The following is an 18,400-nucleotide window of genomic DNA, read 5'->3' as shown; positions in this document are numbered from 1 at the left end:
GGGAGCCTGGATTTCATCTCTCATTCATGTTAGTGAGACGAGAGAGTGTGACGGAGAGGATGACACAATGAATTTAAGTAACTGAAATGATTCTGCATGTATGCTTGGCACAATCACCTGAGAAGAGAACATGCTGTAAAACTGGGAAACTTCAGTAAAAGCTGAACTCAGATCTAGCTAAACAATTTTGACAAAACATGTTGAAATGCCATCTAACTTAGTGTTTGCAGTATAGGCAGGTCCTTTTTGTGCCTTAATGTGCCTTTAGGCTTCTAATCAACAAAGTTGATTTGCAGAGCTAGGCTGAAGCAGCAGCGGCGACTCAGCAATAGTAAGAAAGCAGTCCTAATGTCAGACCTTCATTTAAGTCAGCCATTTGTCAGTGTGAGGACTTAATCCTAATTTCCTGACTAGGAGCCTCAGATGCTGGTTGATGCCATCCACTCCAGCCTGCTCCTGGATGGGGAATCGGTGTATAGCCAGGTGGCCAACCCCTTTCTCCTACTGTTGGCCAGGGTAATTGTCACCAAATGCTTCCCCAAGATGGATAGGCTTCAGGTAAGTCAGTCTTTCTGTTACAATGATCGTAGAATTATCTGAACTTATGTATTCATTATAAATATATGCATTATAATAATAATTTTCATTGATGTTTACTCGTGGCCTGCAGAATCTTTTTAAATCAATTTTACAAGTCATTGTGTTGTTTCCATACATAACGAATCCATCCAAAAATATATGCTAACACTTGATGACACAATCTACACCAGAGATGAAAACTGGAGACCAACTCACATCTACTTCATAAATTTTACGGTCACTACATCAATAGGATGTGTGTTTGTAATTGTTAAGTCTAATTGTTGAATGTTGTCATTGGGTTTCTTAAATTTGTACAGTCTTGGTTCAAGCAGTAGGATCAAAGCTATTCCTTTGTTCCTGACCACCTCTCCAGCCACTCTGTGCTGGGGGAGGTTTTACTGCAGATTCATGCTATCTGAAAGATCTGTTTCTTGTGTTGTAAGCTTCCTGCTTTTACGATCCTTTTGGTCAGCAGGAGGTCACACACACACACACACACACACACAGTGCCTTGTCTTAGGCTACGTCCACACGTACCCGGGTATTTTTGAAAATGCAGATTTTTCTATGCGTTTGCACCTTTCGTCCACACGTAAACGGCGTTTTCGGTCACTGAAAACAGAGATTTTTAAAAACTCCCACCAGGGTGGATATTTTTGAAAACTCAGTTTTTGCATTTACGTGTGGACGAGAAGAACGGAGAAAACGCAGCATCAAAGGTGTGTGCATTTTTTTGACGTCACACTGTGCGCCACGTTATTGTTTCGGTGAAATGAATTTCTTCAATACTGTTACTGTTAATTCTACTCTCTGCAGTGTTTAAATGCTTACATATACACACAGTTACTGTCCCTCCACACATACGACTCGGTTCTGCTTCTATGCCCCAGCTTTGTTTACTTTTTCCCACCGAGGCTTCTAGACTTCTGATTGGCCAACATTTCTGCACGGTTAGGAATATATGGCATGTTCATAGCAGCGTTTTCCTTCATTTCTGCGTTTATGTGTGGACGGGATTATTTTTTAAAACGAAAACGGAAAATCTCCGTTTTCAAAAATACCCGTGTACGTGTGGACGTAGCCTTAGAACCATTGGGGGGGGTTTACGGTGGGAGGTGCTTGTGTTGTATTGCATATTGTAACTCAGGGCCGTGCAGTGACGTTTAAAGGGGCGGGTGCTCAAAGTTAAAAAGGGGCACATTGAACCAGGCTGAATAACAACAACACACATTCATCAAGAATCTTAATATGGGATCGCATCATACTATATCACTGTTGTGAGGTGGCGACAAGGCAAAGCAAATGTAGCCGATGTTTTACCTGATGGGTACAATGTTGCTGTTGAGGGGTTGCTGCTGCTCCTGCTGCTGATAGTGCTGGAGGGCAGGGCTGTGTTGATCTGAGACTGTAGACAGTAAAAAGTCCACAGGAGAGATGGTAGCTGATTAAACAAGTGTCATGAGATAATAACAAAATGCAAAGATTGGTGACAGCACTTGGAACCATAAGGCAACAAAAAACTGTGAGAAATAATTTAGGCTCTGCCTGTGAATCACTCTTTGCTTCTCTTCTTCCTTCCATCCCATCATTTCATATATCACTCTCCACTTGCTGTCTATCTGAGAACAAGGCACAACTTGCTATTGCAATAAACTATAATCTAATTATCCACACCTAACAACTCCTGCACTTAATCTAAATGATGACAGAAAAATGTTATAGCCCTGCCTTTAGTAGCCTCACACAGGTCCTGCTGTTTCCTCCTCATGTCCTTACCAGGCATGTCTGGACAATGTTATATCCTGAGTAATAATTAAAAAAAAATCCATACACATAAAACAAACACATGCACACACACACAGTGACATTTTAGACCTTCTTCAGAATACTGTATATACTATGGGCATCAGTGTGCTGATCCAGAATCCTTACATTATTATTTATTACTAGAGCTACAATAATAAAGCAATGAGGAGGGGGAAGTAATAAATATGAAATAATGTCATTATGATGATTCCATTTGTTTCACTATCCACTCTGTGCAGGGGCAAAGCTTATTACATTTTTAAACTGTAGAGATACAATCATTTTACTGCTGTAAAATCAAAATTTTGTCTTATTTAAAATATAAATCTAATATAATCTGCTTGTGTTACAGCGTGTTTTTTAAAATATTATAATGCATAATTATGTGGACATGCATATTAGATCGTTTTTAGTGAAATATAATCCCTCCAGAAAGGCAGGAAAAGCCCGGAAACTTACTTTAAAACTAAATATGTTCCCTAAAACGGTGACAGAGCTACAGACCCATGACAGCCTTACACAGGTAGCCAGCAGCTATGACCAGCACTACTTGTGCAGTTAATAAAAGGACAGGTAATGTTTGTCGCGCTGTTGCACGCACAGCACGCTCGTTTGTTTCAGTTCGTCAGTTGCAACAAGACAACTTACCAACGTGTACGTAATAAGCTGATACTCCTGGGTGCTACACACTACAGTGTGCGCTGTACACCTACTTACTGGTTTTGTCGCATCAGTCTGTGTCTCTGAGTTAACTTGTGTTTCTCCTACAGCTCCGGACCGCAAAAAATGCGCGTGCTCTTTGTGAGCTCGTTCCCGGCTCGTAACCAGCGCGTTCTGCCGTCAAGGGCGATCATTGGTTAAATGTGATCATGTGACTGATGCAAGCCAGATCCTTTTATTTAGCAAAACTGTGATTAATAGTTAAATATTATTGTTGAGGGGCACAGACAGGACTCCGCACGCACACACACATAAAAAAATAAATGAACAAAAGGGCACTTTGGGCACCCATCAGGAAAGGGGCGGGCGCTCAAGCCCCCCCCCCCCCCCCCCCCCCGCACGTGCCTGTTGTAACTGTCATGTCAATAAATAGCTACGGGGACAGCTGCTCTTTGAAGGATTTTGGGCATGAGACAGGTTAGGAGCGTGAGCTCCAAGAGCTGGTTCTTGACCAAAAACTTTCCTCGTTAGCGAGTGAAAAACCGGTTGAAGATGTTCTGTTATGTCTTGTTTTCTTCATGATGAATAAGTCTCTAAACTAGCAGGGCTTGTGGAAACACAGACCCAACAGTAGTAGTTTGAAAATATTTGTTTTACGTCATTGATTTAGATCCTAGTGGTACAGATCATGTTCCTTGCTATCCATCAAGGCCCATCATTATTCACACTGAGTGGACTTAATTTCTCTTTAGCATAAGGTTTGAAGGAAAAAAATGTGAGTGCATACTGATTCATTGAGACGGGCAATTAAATCTCCATGTGACTGTGCATCCTCGCTAACACACGAGTAAGATTTTAACATGGTTCACTTGCACTCTACCAGTGTGTGACAAGAATGGGAGGTTGCAAGGTGTAAGGAGGTTTTGGTGTAAGGGGAAATAAAACACTCCTCCTCTCTCTCTGCCACTTTCTGTTCTGTTCAGATGCAAAAAGCTAAGGAGTGAGCTGTTTTTAGTGCATGCTCAGCACTTAGCTCCAGGATGCAGCACTCTAAATGCTGGTGTTGTATTTGTCCTGAAGGCGCCTCGAGATCAGCATTATGTGTTTATTTATTCACCTATGCTCTGAGGGGAGTGCTTGTTATAACATTAAGAACAGAGTAAAAATGTCTTCCCTTTAAACACACGTTGCTGTGTAAAAACACTTACCCTCACTAACCAAAAACACAACAAACTGATAATGTAGAAATAAAAAAGAAAATCAAAACATTATTGTGATGTAGTTTCCAGATATGTTGATCTTTAAACATTCCAGCTTTTCAGTAGATTACCAGGCACACAGGCTGGAACTGTGACACAATACTGTTTGTATCATGGCCTCAGTCTTGCCTATCAATATTTTAATTGCATTATTTTAGATGGTATTTGTGGTCTTCAGACTAACAAGCAAGAAACTGAAGCGTGTAAGAAGCTTAAGCACAAATGATCTCATCTCTGTATTAAATCAGATGAAATGGTAATAAGCTACAACCCTGTTGTCAGAGAAGTTGGGTCGTGGCTTTCGTTTAATAAAAACTTGACTCACTTTGTTCACATGTACATGCAGCTGCTGCCCTGCTGGACCCTTCGCTACATTAACCTACACCAGCAAATTCTAGAGGCCCGTTCCCCACAACTCTTCAGCTTGGCCCAGATCAGCATGGACAAAGGTCTGTTTGTTTTTTGTTATTGTTATTGTGTTGTGTTATATGCTCGTGAGTGTATGTGGGAAAGAATATTTCAAACCTAAGTGAGCATTTAGCCAGTTTACCACGTCAAGCATCAGCCGTTTCAGTGTATTCGCGCTGTGTGTGCTACAGTTTGGACAAATTGACGATAGAGTTGTTTCCAGCTACGTCTGTGGTGTCAGAAGTAGTGAATTCTTTGTGGTCCATTTGGACTGCACCATAGTCAGCAGTTCACTCTGAGCTGCTGTGCTGCTGATATGTATCAGTATCTTATTTAACTGTTAAACTGGCTGATGAAATTAATGCACATTTATTGCGTACATGAAACGAAAAAAACAAATCGTGAATTATCGCAAAATGTTTTAAGGTTGGTTGAGGCAGAAAATTTAATAAATGCCAAAACTATATAGAGGCTGGGAGGACACAAACAGCCTCAGGGTGACAGGCTTTAGTTTGTTGGCAGATCAAATTCAGTATGTGAAATAACTGTTCTGCGTAAAGCAAAGCTACTCTCCCTTTCCCATCGTCCCAGCAGAGCTTTTATCAGCATTTGGATTGTTTATGTAATTATTGTTGGGTTTTTTCCACAGCCTTTCCAAATGGCTGCTTGCTGGAGTTTGTTTTTTAAAGGCAGTGGGTTTGTTGGAGCGCAGTCTGTTGTGTGGCAGTTAACAGAGTGTGAAGGGCGAGCCGACTGCACATACTACAAAACATACTGATCCGTATTCCAGAGGAGCAGTTGGACACGATGCTTTTACGAGTGGTGTGAGCAGAAAGGTGATGCTGTGACAAGCATGCACATCTGTTTTCTGCCCATGGAGGTGCTGCCATGTCTGGCTTGATTTCCTTTTGTTTGGTGCGCAACAGGAATATTTTTGCTGAATTAATGTCCTGAACATTTTTACTGTTGGCCAGTTGCCTTTAATTATAACAGGGTTTTTTTCTGTAAGGACATTCTTTGAGACTTACTCTGAGCTGCAAAGTCAAAGTGTCTGCATGTTTGAAGGTGCCCACTGATATTGTCACAGCTTAGCTGATCAGAGTAGTTGTTGGGTTAGAATGGGGAAAAAAACACACCTATAAATATCTACAAAGGGTGTGTGTGAGACATATTTTACATATAAGTCTATTTTAATATGAAAGGTTGAGGTTATTGTCACTTGGAAAGAACAAAATCGGCAGCTTTAGGCACCCAGTACTTTGATGGCTCACAGTTTGTACCAAAAATGTTAAAAGAAGTCCCATGAAGCTAGAAACATTTGTGATGTGTATGTTTTGCAGAGATTTACCATATAAGTAAGCAAATCAGTATGAACGCTGCATGTTTATTTGCTTCTGTGAATCAAACTGTAGTATATAACTGTTAACACGATGTGCTCGCTTTAGTTAACGTGCAAATAGCCAACCGGCGACAGCGCAGTAACACCTGTTACAAATGAATCCTGCTAGCCAGCCGATATGGTTGGCTTTGCTTTGCATTGCTTCTGTTAGTAAACTTCCAAATTTTTTTTTTTTTTTTTTTTTTTAACAGAAGCCATTGCAAATGATGTCGGTATTTATCTTGGCCTACAGAAAGTGTTTGATACAGTAGATTATTGTCAGTTATTAAGGAAATTAGAGAGATGTGGAATAAGAGGAATAGCCTGTTCCTGGTTAAAGCTCATTTGAAAAATAGACAACAGTGTGTGCAAATTAACAAAACTGTTTGAATTTAGAAAGGTTCAATGTGGGGTTACCTCTATGATCAGTGATTGGTCTAAAACTCTTTAGACTTTACATTAATGATATAAACAATTTACTAAAATGAGTAAATTGTTTAAATTTGTTATTTTTGCAGATGATTTAAAGATTTAAAGGATATTTTGTGTGCAAAAGAACGTGAGTATGACATTCTTAACAAGAAAACTCAATTCATGCTTTTTGTGACCAAAAAAGGATGTAAAGAAAATATTGAATTAAAGGTTTTTAATACCAAAATTAAAACAGTCAGTGATGTAAAATCCTATGAACAACATTTTCATTATATTATAGGGAAAATGTCAAAGTTATTATGTGTTCTTTATAACACTAAGCATCTATTAGAGCTTTACATATAATTTCCTGTTCACTTGTATTTTTTTCTTGTGTGGAGTTGTGGGAGTCGGCTTTTAAAACAATAATAAATTCAATACTTATACTACAAAAAAAAAAAAAAAGAGTAATCCGAGTCATTAATAAGACTGGTTATGATCACACTGAGGCAATGTTTCTAAGGTCACACATAATGAAAGTGAACGATTTGGTGTTTTTAAAGTAATGAAAATGATGTTTAAGCAAAAAACAAGTTACTCCCAAACTGTGTTCAAAGGTTTTCTCAATAATTAGAGATTTTTGTCATTTTACTGTAACAAAAGCAAATAAAGAGATTAAACAAAGGTGTACTTCTGTTGTTGAGGTTTAATTGTCGAATGATGTTGATATGTGTTTAAAAATAAAAAATGCAATTCATTTGCAGTCTTCAAAAGAATGCACTACAAATATATTTATCGAGGGTTATATTTGATTTGTTAATGTTAGTCTTGTCTATTTGGAAAGGTGGGGTACCTTAAATGATAAGAATGTTGGCCAGGCATAAATATAAGCAGGGCTGCACATAAGTGGTCCGCAGGTGCGCATTCGCTGTCAAAATAAAAGAATGAGGGAATGAGACTGCGCTTTCCTCTGTCCATTCCCATCGACTCCATGCTCAGTGTGTCTTTTTAATGTCTCATTTCAGGGCCTGAGTTCTTCGAGCAGGGTTGTAAGGAGCATAGATATATTTGGTTCATGCATAGAAAAGAAACTGGACCCCTGGTGTTTTCTCAGCTACTTTGACAATCTCTGAACATTTTAACTGCAAAATCACAATGTAAGATGGCTAATCTGTGTTTCATGTTCATCCTCACTGGAATGTTCTTCCCTTTCCTTTTACAGTGCTCAAATGCCAGTCTGTGTTATCACAACACAGAAACCTGGCTATTCAATTCCACCTCGAGTGCGTCTACACTAGTCTCACCTACTATGAGTACCAGCGTGCCAAGGAACACATCGAGAAGGCTCGGGAGCTTTCGGGGCTCACCATCAACATGACTGGTAACTGAAGTACACACCTGGAGAAAAGAATGCTGAATTGACAGATAACCATAGGAGGCCTGTATAATCAGGGACATGAAACACAATTTGACAGTTTAACAAATTATTATTAGCAAACCCAAAGCTACTAGAGCTGCAGAATTAGGTCTCCAGTAGTTTAGCCTATGTTGAACTCTTGGAGATCTTATTGTTTAGGAAGGAGCTTTAGTTTTAGTCAGTGACTCGTTATTTCTCGAATTCTACAAACAGGATAAAGTATAAACTATTAGCTTCTTAAGTGATAAAGTAACATTAACCTTGTGCCCTGGCTGTGGCTCATCTTTCCAGTGTGCTGCAGCGCTGTATTATAGGACTCTATGAAGTACTGTCCAGTTATCATTTTACACCCGTGCAGCTTTTTATTGGGAAAAATAAGTTTTTAAATACTTATGCTGTATTTTTATATTTTAGTTCCCGTTTTGGTAAATGGGCTGGTTCTTTTATAGCGCTTTTCTACTCTGAGCACTCAAAGCGCTCATCCACACAGCGCTTTTTTTTTTTTCTATGTTCTTTCTATGTAAGTAGCACTAACATGGGGTTCACATGTGTTCACACACGGGGTTAGTATCTTGCCCAAGGATATTTGGCATGCAGACTGGAGCACCACCAACCTTCTGATTAGTAGGTGACCTGCTCTGCCACCTGAGCTACAGCCACCCCTTTTACCTTTATCTTTTATTAAGAACAATTTAGCCCATAAATTAAACTTCTCAGATATGTTATTTTTGCTGCAGTGTCTACACTAGTAAGATCTTTTTATATAAACGAACATAACTATTATCTTTCTCACCGGCATTTTTCAATCATTCAATCAACTTTCATTTCAAAAGTTATAGAGTTGATGTGATTTTTTTTTTTTTTTTTTTTTTTTTTTTTTTTGTAAGAAATTGATATTCAGAGATATTCAAGAGATCTTTAGATGTCAGCTGCTGTAGCTAGCTAGCTTTTTGCTAACTTTATATTCAGCATAACCTCATAAATCCTTGATATCCTTGATTTCAGATTTGGGTGTGTTGAAGTATGGACAGAGCAATAGTTGTCCAACATTCTAAGCTGGACTGACAACATGTTGCATTATTGCATTATTTGTTGAATAATGCAAATGTAGTTACCAGTGGTGATGCTGAATAAAATGTCCAAATTTAACCATAGTATATCTAAACCTTTTAAGCTGATTTCATCTGTAGGTGCCCTTGGCAAACGTACCCGGTTCCAGCAGAACTACTTGGCTCAGCTCATCCTTGAAGTCAAAAGAAAGCAGGACCAGCCTTGTCAGATCAATGATGAGGAAACTCCCACCCCTACACCTCAGGCTAGTCTTCCCAAGGTATGAGCGTCTGTTTGTCTTCTTCCCAGCGCACTTTGGTTGTTCGGCTGACTGACTGTTGAGCCTCTATCTTCTATGTTTCAGACACATTTATTTAAAGTTCGGTAACTTGCAACATGTCCCTTAAGCCCACTTACACACACATTGATAACACATCGTCTTTTCCACCTTTAAGCTAATGTCCACACACTCACAATTTACCTTTCAAAACTGAGAGAGATTCCATGAAACCTATGTGTTTATTGTTGGTATTTATATTCTTGGTTAACTTGAATTAACCTTTTTATTTTGCCTTTATACACTCTAAGACCATTTGTACTTGAACTGTCTCTCTTATTCAGTTTTGTGATTGCATAAGTATTTGAAGTTTGATGTGTGACTTAAAATGGGTATGTTTGAGTTTACTAGGAGAAAATCTTTAATGGCAGGGGCCATACTATAAACAGACAAGAGTCTAACCTTGACTCCTCTAAAAATGGATAGCTTATGGAAGCTGTCTCGTTGACTTGGCAACAGTCTGCCCATTTAACCTTTTCTGCTAGCCAAAATTTACAGAGGTGCAAATGCTTTTTAATACCCACCATCATCAGCAGAGGGGGGTGTCTACTTCTGGACCTTTTATAATACCCTGTGAAACCTGTTGATACTGTTGACCCTGTTAGTTCTCTGTTACAAGTTACAAGTTCTCAATATATAGGCCTTTAACTCAATCTTTCTCCTGAAATGGGAAAAGAAATGAACATTTTTATGCTGGAGTGCAGTTAAAATTCATATTCTACCTCTAATACTTTGCATGTGCAAGACCAACAGCATATCAGGCAGGTGTTGTCATAATATTTTTGATTATTGACATACATGCACATAGTCATGCATACGTAAGTCTTTATAGAGAGGCATGGTTTAGGCTGCATCAAACCCGGTCCCTGTAGCCTTTTGGCATATAGGTTGCCTACTTAACCAAGTGAATGATAACTGACAGTGGCTTATGAATCTGATTGTTTGGTAGGTAACCAGAACCTGAAGTAGCAAAGCAACCTTAAACCATGATGTTGATACGTGGAGTTCCCACCACTATGCATTTGTGTCACAATGACGGGTTTTGTTTGTTTTTGCACACTGTTCTTCTAAAATTTTAGGAAAAGTTAATATTAGTGCCCAATGAACATTGTCTTAGAAATGCTCTAAAATGTACCATGACACATTGTATAATGTAATGAACTCACATTTATTTAGCACTTTTTTTCTAGTCTTACTGATCACTCAGAGTGCTTCAACTACTTTCTTTTTAACCTCACATGAATAGTTTAGAGTTTGAAGTGGGAGCTATCATCATCTGAGTTGAACATCTGAACCAATGTACCACCCACTGTTTCCTTCATGGTGTCCGTCCACACTGTTCTTATTATTTCTTTTTTTTCTTGAGGTGAATATAAAATTTAACCTTGTTTTAAAACTGTATTGGTTTTGCTGTGACCCAAGTTTTTGTAAATGGTTAAGAACTTTTATTTATAGAGAGGAGAACCTGTAAAAGCCCAGACTTTTTTTTCTGTCTTTATTTTGGCCACATTTGACAGGAACTGCATGCTGATATCCTCATATAAAACCTTTTTACAACAACTGTTAATAAACTAAACAAGAGCAAAGATATTATGATCCAGATTGATTTTTGCTGGGTTTTTTTGAGAATGTCAGAAGAATGTCAATTATCCTTGTTTCTATTTGATATGTATTTGTACAATTACTCAAACATCCTGGGTCTAGTTCTAGATTAAACTTGACTTTAAAAGGTAACCACTTCTAAGAGCTACCTCTCATGTGGTTTTCATACCTCTGGTATAGATTTGTCTGACTTTTTGCGTAAATCGGCTGACAAAACAATCCTTTGCTATCCACTCTGCCAAAATCAGATTGTCCTCCTTAGTTCGGTCCTCTTTACATTTATATTAAGTTTAGTTTGTGTGTACGAAAGAGATCTTGGTGTGTGACAACCTATTTTCCTGGTGTCTATGAAAACTAAAATATCACTTTGCTTCCCTAAATTCCCTCTCTGGTGTTTCCCAAAGTTGCACAGTCAGATCTCTAGTGCTCAAATGTGTCAGCCACTTCATGATGAAGTACTGGTCAGATGCCCACCACAGTGTGCTGACACACACACTCTCGCACAAAAACACCAACAAGCAGAAAAGAGAAGAATGGTTACTGTCTAAATGTTTCATTATGCTCTCCAGGCAGAGAGAAACTTGCTTTTAAATGGTCTGTAAAGCACAGAGATTTAAACGATCTCCCACACACACTGCACAATGACTGTCTAATTTCCCTCCATCATACCTGGTAAGTCTCCCATTCATCCTTACGCTACGCAGGTTTGGTTTTAGGTCCCTACACAGTCAATCACTCTCTCTGGCTGACTCCTTTTGTTCTTTTTGCCAGCATTGTGTGCTTACATGGAGGTGGTTTATTTACCTCACACTGCTGGATGCTGTGTAGTCTGGCAGTGAGCTCGGGCTGGGTGATTCATTTCATTTTCAGACAGGAATTTGACTTAAAACATTAACATTAAAAGCAAGTTAATCAAGCGAAAACAATCACTGTAACACATTTTATTCACAGTGATGGTCTTGATTTGTTACATGTTAAGCAGATCCGTGTCCTCTTGTGAACTGGATGTAAAGTGGATTGTACAAATGTGAGGCAGGGTGGTTGTACCCTGCTGGAAATGTGTTGTTGTTGTGATAGTAATCCTGCTTAGTATCCAGAGATTCAGGCATCTAGTCTGTATAATTGGATAAGGAAATGAAAACCCCTTTTCTAATCTAAAAGTGACACCAAAACCCTCCACTTTTTTTTTGCTAGAGTTTTATTGTCCATGTTAACATTGTTTTGGAGCACAGGGTGGCTAGGCTGAGCCTTCGACTTAGGATAAAAAGCTTAGATATTCAGGATTCATGCTACAACTTCCTTTGCATTAAAAGGAGCCACTCTGTCTGTCTGGTATCTGATAAAGTGTCTGCCTCTGGTGGTTTTTCCTATCATGTGTAACTGGTATGAGATTGTTAATCAGATCAAGAACATGGTAAGAGATTATATACGTTGTCTAGCTTGTTAAGACCTAGAAAAAGTCACAATGGACAGAACCGTCTCTCTAGCTTTCTCACTGGGGATTTATCCTTCATCTGTAAATCTATGCTATGGTGACATTGGAACCACACCCCTCTTAAACTACTTACTATAACCTGTGACCTAAACCGATATTAAGCCAGATTTAGACCACAGAGGTCTAAATCAGGTGTAAGACCTGATTTGTCCCCCTTGATGGACAATGATTCATATTTTCTTTTTTATTGATCTGATCTAATAAATTCAAAATCTTTTCCAAAATATTTGCTGGAAATTCACAGGAGGAATCAATGGTACTCAGCAGGCTAATAGCAATAGTTGCAGACTGCATCAACCAGATGTGCATTCACTCTTCTGGGGGGGGGGGGAGGAGGATTAGGTTTCAGAGTGGTTTGCAGTTCCTATTGAAGCATAATTCCCCAGTTAGTCATCTGCCATTCAGAAGTAGCCAAGCCAAAAAACTCTGTTTCTGATTTGTAATAATTGCAATAGTTCTTTTTTCCCCATCAGTTTCCCAAATATTTCACTTACTAAGTGTTTTTGTTTCCAGCTAATCACATATTTCAAGCTAATCTAACATTTAACCGTAGCAGTGGCAAAACACAATTACAAAGGTGGAACTTTTCCTTGATCTAGGGGCTAACATTTCACTGAAAGCTGTCAGGGACATTTTGTTGTGTTTTCTTTTTTTTTTTTTAATATCATGCTAACAAAAACCTTATTAGCTATGTAGTTCAGTCCATGTACATTCCAAGATACTGGTAGTCGGTGCTAAAGAATTTAGGAATGAGACACTGGTTCTAGCTTACAAACATTTTCTGAAATCTTTCGAGCCTTACCTGTAGTGTGCCCATAGAGCTCTTAGTCTTGTAGCCATGGCTCAGGTCCAGTTCCTTGTGCTATGTTCAAACCACTAATACCCTCATTACTGGTGGAGGGGAGTAAATTGGCTCAATCAAAGCTGTCATTAACTAGAGCACACAGTCTCCCCATCTCAAGTGGATAGAAGGAAAGTAGAGAGGCAAGGAGTAGGGACTGTTTATCACTGGCCAATCAAACCTAGTGCCAACCGGGAAACGGGGCCATTTCTGTTGCTGTGGGTCTGAGTGGACTTAGAAGTCAGATCCAGGGCTTCTGTTTTTTTGCTGATGCCAAACCACATTATCACAACAGAGGATTTGATTGAGTTTGCTCAGACCAGAGGAATGCACTTGCCTGTCACTGACAGTTACTGATCATTAAGTCCAGAATTTTTGAATACCTCATAATTGGTAAAGTAGTTTGAGCCTTAGCTCATCCTGACTGCATGGTGTTCTTATGCAGGACTCTAAAAATTCAAACTGAGTGTGTACACGTGTAGGTGAAGGTTAAAGATGTTATGTGTGTTATGTCTGAATAATCTATCCATATAGGCCTACCCATTAGCTTGTTGGTTGGTAGGTGCAAGGCAGTCTGTCTTAATGAAGCACCTCAATTACCAAAAACATCTTTAGAAAAAAAAGGCAGAATTACATATACTGATTTTTGTGCCTTTATTTCTGATACTTGTGAGTGTGAGTGACATCTGACATGGTTTAATCAAATGTGACTGTGCAATCAGCAGTGTAACAAACTCAAATTCAGCTTTGAAAGCTTTGGAAGTGGAACTTGCACCTTAGAAGTTTTGTTTTGTTTCTGGGGAATACCAAGCTAAATATTATTAAACCAGTACTAATCACCTCTGAACATTACCCTCTTAGCCATCAAACAGCATCTCTTTTTAAATATATTCCGCAGTTAAACAGGTCTTTTAAATCAATTCATTTCTAAGATCTTTCAAAGATCCAAGCTATTACATGCAATAGGCTTATAGTTGTATGGTTGGTATTTCATTCCAGTTATTGGTCAACACTGTTGTTTTAATATGTGCTATATAAATAAATTTTGATTTGATTTGATTGGTCCAGTGAGAACTGCTAGTCCATTTGAGTAAAGCACACCCTCTCTGGGCAAAAAGATGGAGTATTGGTTGTTTGGTGATTTTTCTTTTAGCAATGAGGTTGATCAGAAATGCATAAAGTTTATACGTTAAAGCACTGCATTAATGTATGGTTTAATATACCTTATATTCTAAAGCTCTTTAAGAATAGGTGAGGTGCAAGAGAACATTTCTCTTGATGCAGAGATACTATGGGTCGTTCCTGAATGACATATCACCTTATCGTCTTTAGAGGAATTCCAGACACTCTTTCAGTCATAATCCACTGCATGTGGCTTGGGCAGTAAATCAGCCTTGACTTCATACTCAGCTGTCTTTACCACAACAGACCTCAGTTTGGCACAGAAACCTGAGAAAATTGAGGCCTAAAATATGGAAGTCCTAATTTGCAGCCACTGTGTGGCAACCTACCTCTACCTCCAATCTATGTGACCATATTAACAGAATCACTAGTTACCAGCAGTTAACTGAAATCTTCATTGTTTAGCTTATCTTTGAATGCTCAGTAAAACGAGTTATTTTCTTGCTAATATCCATATTGAAGTGATGGCCCCAAGTAGCAGCATGTTTGAGACAGTCTTCAAATTTAAAACCCTTACCCTTCTTAACATTGTAGCTCCAAGCAATTTCTGAAAAGTAATGCTACATTCAAAAATGTATGCTTAGTCGCTTGGCAGAACCTTATAGTCTTCATATTCAGTGGTTTATGGCTGCTGATTGTACACATTGTGTTTCTTTGCCTACAGGACTATAGTCTGGGGGATGACACACTACTGGATAAAATCAATTTAGCAGAGCCAGATCAGTACCACTTGCCTGACCTAACTGCTGAAGAACAGGCCGTCATCCTGGGTATCTGGTAAGTCTGCTGCCTCAGAGCTGAACTGTAGCTGTGCGTAAAATTGCAGTTAGAATTGTTTAAAACAGTGGGAAAACCACTAAGAGTGCAGGTATATTGTAATACATAACGACGACGGTAGCCTCATAAGGAACATTGGGTTAATAGTTCATCTGTTGGATGTCAGAAGAAATTGTGTCTCAGGCCTGAAGACTGAAATAATTTCTCACCATCCTGCACATCTATTTAGATCTAATGATCCCCTCAGTTCAGTTTGCCCCTGCATGAATATATGCCATATTCTAGGGCTGCTCGATTATGGCAAAAATGATAATCACGATTATTTTCACTGAAATTCAGATCTCGATTATTTGACGATATTTATTTAACAATAACAATGTGTTGAATAATGGCTTAAAAGATGGTCAAAAAATAATATAAAATAGTGTGCAAATACTGATAACAGTGCAAATGTTTGCAATATAAAAAATAAATGAAAAATGTAAACATCTGTGTTTAGTGAACTTCAAAATACTCCATAATATTTATGCATACAAATAACCAAACATCAAGGCAAGCTGTGTAGCCACACAGTGTACAATTGCATCAAACTGACATTGAGGTATGTCGATTTACCGTGTGAGCACCGGCTCTGTGGTGCAGCTACGACACCGTAGCAAAGTTTACACACTGTCTTGATCCACGTCTGACTCCGCGAACCCATAATGTTTCCACACCACTGAAGCTCTTTTACCTCTCTTTTCAACCAGCGGCATTCTTTCTTCAGCAGCCATTATCCTCTCCTCTCCAAATAAGACGAGGAGGCTACCCCCGTCCCCCGTCCCCTTCTGTCTGCCTCAATTTTATCCCACAACTTAGACATTCACATTACTCACACTCTCATTACACATACATATAGGATCTTGGGGGTGGGCACGCTACATGGACTCCAAATTACCATCAGGGTGTACAACCTCACCCCTGGCGTCGTTGCCCACCTCTCAATTTTAAATACACTTAGACATTGAGGGCTAGCAGGAGGGACCATGCGCTTACCTGCTGCTCTCTGGCAGGTAGCTCCATGCCCTCCTGGGTTTTAAATGCACCGTAGAACACACATGCATCAACACTACAATGAGCGGGTGGAGGGAGGTTTGGAGTCTTCTCTCACCCCCATTCTCTGCGACCTGCTGGAGCGGGAGGGTGTAGGAGGATAGGTTGGCCGTCCGACTGCGGTCTGGAGTGTGGGGCCTCCCTGCTGCTGCGGAGTCGGGGCGGTCTGCCCCCCCACCGCAGGGAAAAGGGTAACACCACCTGGGTCTGGGTGCAGTTCCCCCCTCCAGGGGCAAGGGTACCTAGACCCGGTTCGTAGAGTACGCTTGGGGAGTGTGATCGTGTGTACAGTGTAGGGCTGCTCGATTATGGCAAAAATGATAATCACGATTATTTTCACTGAAATTGAGATCGCGATTATTTGACGATATTTATTTAACCCTTTAAGACCCACCATAGAACCAAGTCCGCCAGAGCTTATATTATTTTTTAGAATAGAATAGAATAGAATAGAATAGCCTTTATTGTCATTGTACAGAGTACAACGAAATTGGAGTGCCACTCCCTTGGTGCAAGTTTCAATAATAAATATAAATGTAAAATATAAAAAGTACAAAAAAAACAATCGTAAGTACTCAAACAATAGTATGTACAATATATACAGGATAGCAGCATTAATATAATGACAGTATGAATAGCAGCATAATATAATGACAGTGACGGTATGGAATAGGTTCAATTGTTTTTGTGCTTATTTACTACGGTGATAGCTCTGGGAAAGAAGCTATCCCTGAATCTGTTTGTCCTGGTTTTATGTGACCTGTACCGTCGGCCTGACAGTAATAGTTCAAACAGTTGGTTGCTGGGGTGAGAGTGGTCCTTGATGATATTGCCAGCTCTGCTGAGGTACCGAGAGTTTGCAGTGACCTCCAGGCTGGGCAGAGAGCAGCCAGTGATCTTCTGGGCTGTGTTGATGACCCTCTGCAGTACTTTCCTGTCTGCAGCTGAGCACCCTGCATACCATGTTGTTATGCCGTACGTTAGGATGCTCTCTATGGTGGCTCTGTAAAATGTCACCAGCAGCCTCTCCTCCAGGTTGTTCCTCCTGAGCACTCTCAGAAAGTGGAGACGCTGCTGGGCCTTTTTAACCACCGCTGTAGTATTTGCAGTCCAGGAGAGGTCATCAGATATCTGCACGCCCAGAAACCTCATGGAGTGTACCCTCTCCACACAGCTCCCGTGAATGTAAAGTGGGGCCGGGTCTGCTCTGCCCTTCCTGAAGTCCAAGATAAGTTCTTTAGTTTTCGTGGTGTTCAGTTGGAGGTTGTTAACTGAACACCACTCAGTCAGTCTGTTGACCTCATCTCTGTAGTCCGACTCCTCCCCCCTTGAGATGAGTCCAACCACTGTGGTGTCATCCGCGAACTTTATGATGGTGTTTGAGAGATGGGTAGGGGAGCAGTCGGATGTGTAGAGCGTAAACAGGAGGGGACTGACAGGAGTCTGACAGACTGTGGTCTATTTGTCAGGAAGTCCTTGATCCAGAGGCAGATGGGGGTGGAGAGTCCCAGGTGAGACAGTTTCTGGACCAGGATCTCCGGGATGATATGATTGAATGCTGAGCTGAAGTCCAGAAAGAGCATTCTCACATAGCTTCCTCGGTGCTCCAGGTGACTCAGCGCAGTGTGGAGCGCTATGGTGATAGCGTCCTCGGTGGAATGATTTGTCCTGTAGGCAAATTGGTGGGGGTCCAGAGTGGGAGGCAGACCGGCCCTGATGTGCTGACAGACCAGTCTCTCAAAGCACTTCATCACTACAGGCGTAAGTGCAACAGGCCTGTAGTCATTTGTGCTGGCCACAGCTGTCTTCTTGGCGATGGGGATGATGGTGGAGGTTTTGAGGCAGGGCAGGACGTTGTTTGATGACAAGGAAAGGTTGAAGATTTTAGTGAAGACTCCGGTCAGTTCGTCAGCACATGCTCTGAGAACCTTTCCATGTATTCCATCAGGACCTGCCGCCTTCCTGGGATTCACTGACCTTAGAACACACCTCACTTGGTGCTCCCTAAGTGTTAGTGTGCCAGTGCTGGGGGCGGGTGGAAGTGGTGTGGCAGCTGAGGGCTTGGTCGTCTCAAAGCGGGCGAAGAAACGGTTTTACATGTTG

At 40.2% G+C, this 18,400-nt stretch overlaps 1 protein-coding gene and 1 long non-coding RNA gene across 2 annotated transcripts in view; one reads left to right on the top strand and one right to left on the bottom strand.

Moving 5' to 3' along the window:
* The window catches only part of ttc27 (tetratricopeptide repeat domain 27), an 80,721-nt gene that overhangs the window by 11,755 nt on the left and 50,566 nt on the right, over positions 1-18,400 (top strand). Inside the window, exons 4-8 of the mRNA XM_085429033.1 lie at positions 415-558; positions 4,654-4,756; positions 7,727-7,885; positions 9,112-9,251; positions 15,093-15,205. Of these exons, the coding sequence (XP_085285159.1) occupies positions 415-558; positions 4,654-4,756; positions 7,727-7,885; positions 9,112-9,251; positions 15,093-15,205 (659 nt within the window). The remainder of the gene's footprint in view (positions 1-414; positions 559-4,653; positions 4,757-7,726; positions 7,886-9,111; positions 9,252-15,092; positions 15,206-18,400) is intronic.
* Positions 1,888-3,346, bottom strand: LOC146656131 (uncharacterized). The gene is made up of 2 exons (XR_014914352.1): positions 3,106-3,346; positions 1,888-1,987 (listed from the first exon to the last, which is right to left on the bottom strand). It is a non-coding gene; the product is annotated as an uncharacterized LOC146656131 (long non-coding RNA).

This window comes from Rhamphochromis longiceps, linkage group LG13 (genome assembly GCF_057381845.1).
Source record: "Rhamphochromis longiceps isolate RC_006_pf linkage group LG13, R_longiceps_female_GT1.1, whole genome shotgun sequence".
Classification (NCBI taxonomy): Eukaryota; Metazoa; Chordata; class Actinopteri; order Cichliformes; family Cichlidae; genus Rhamphochromis; species Rhamphochromis longiceps.
This window is presented reverse-complemented; position numbering and strand designations above follow the sequence as displayed.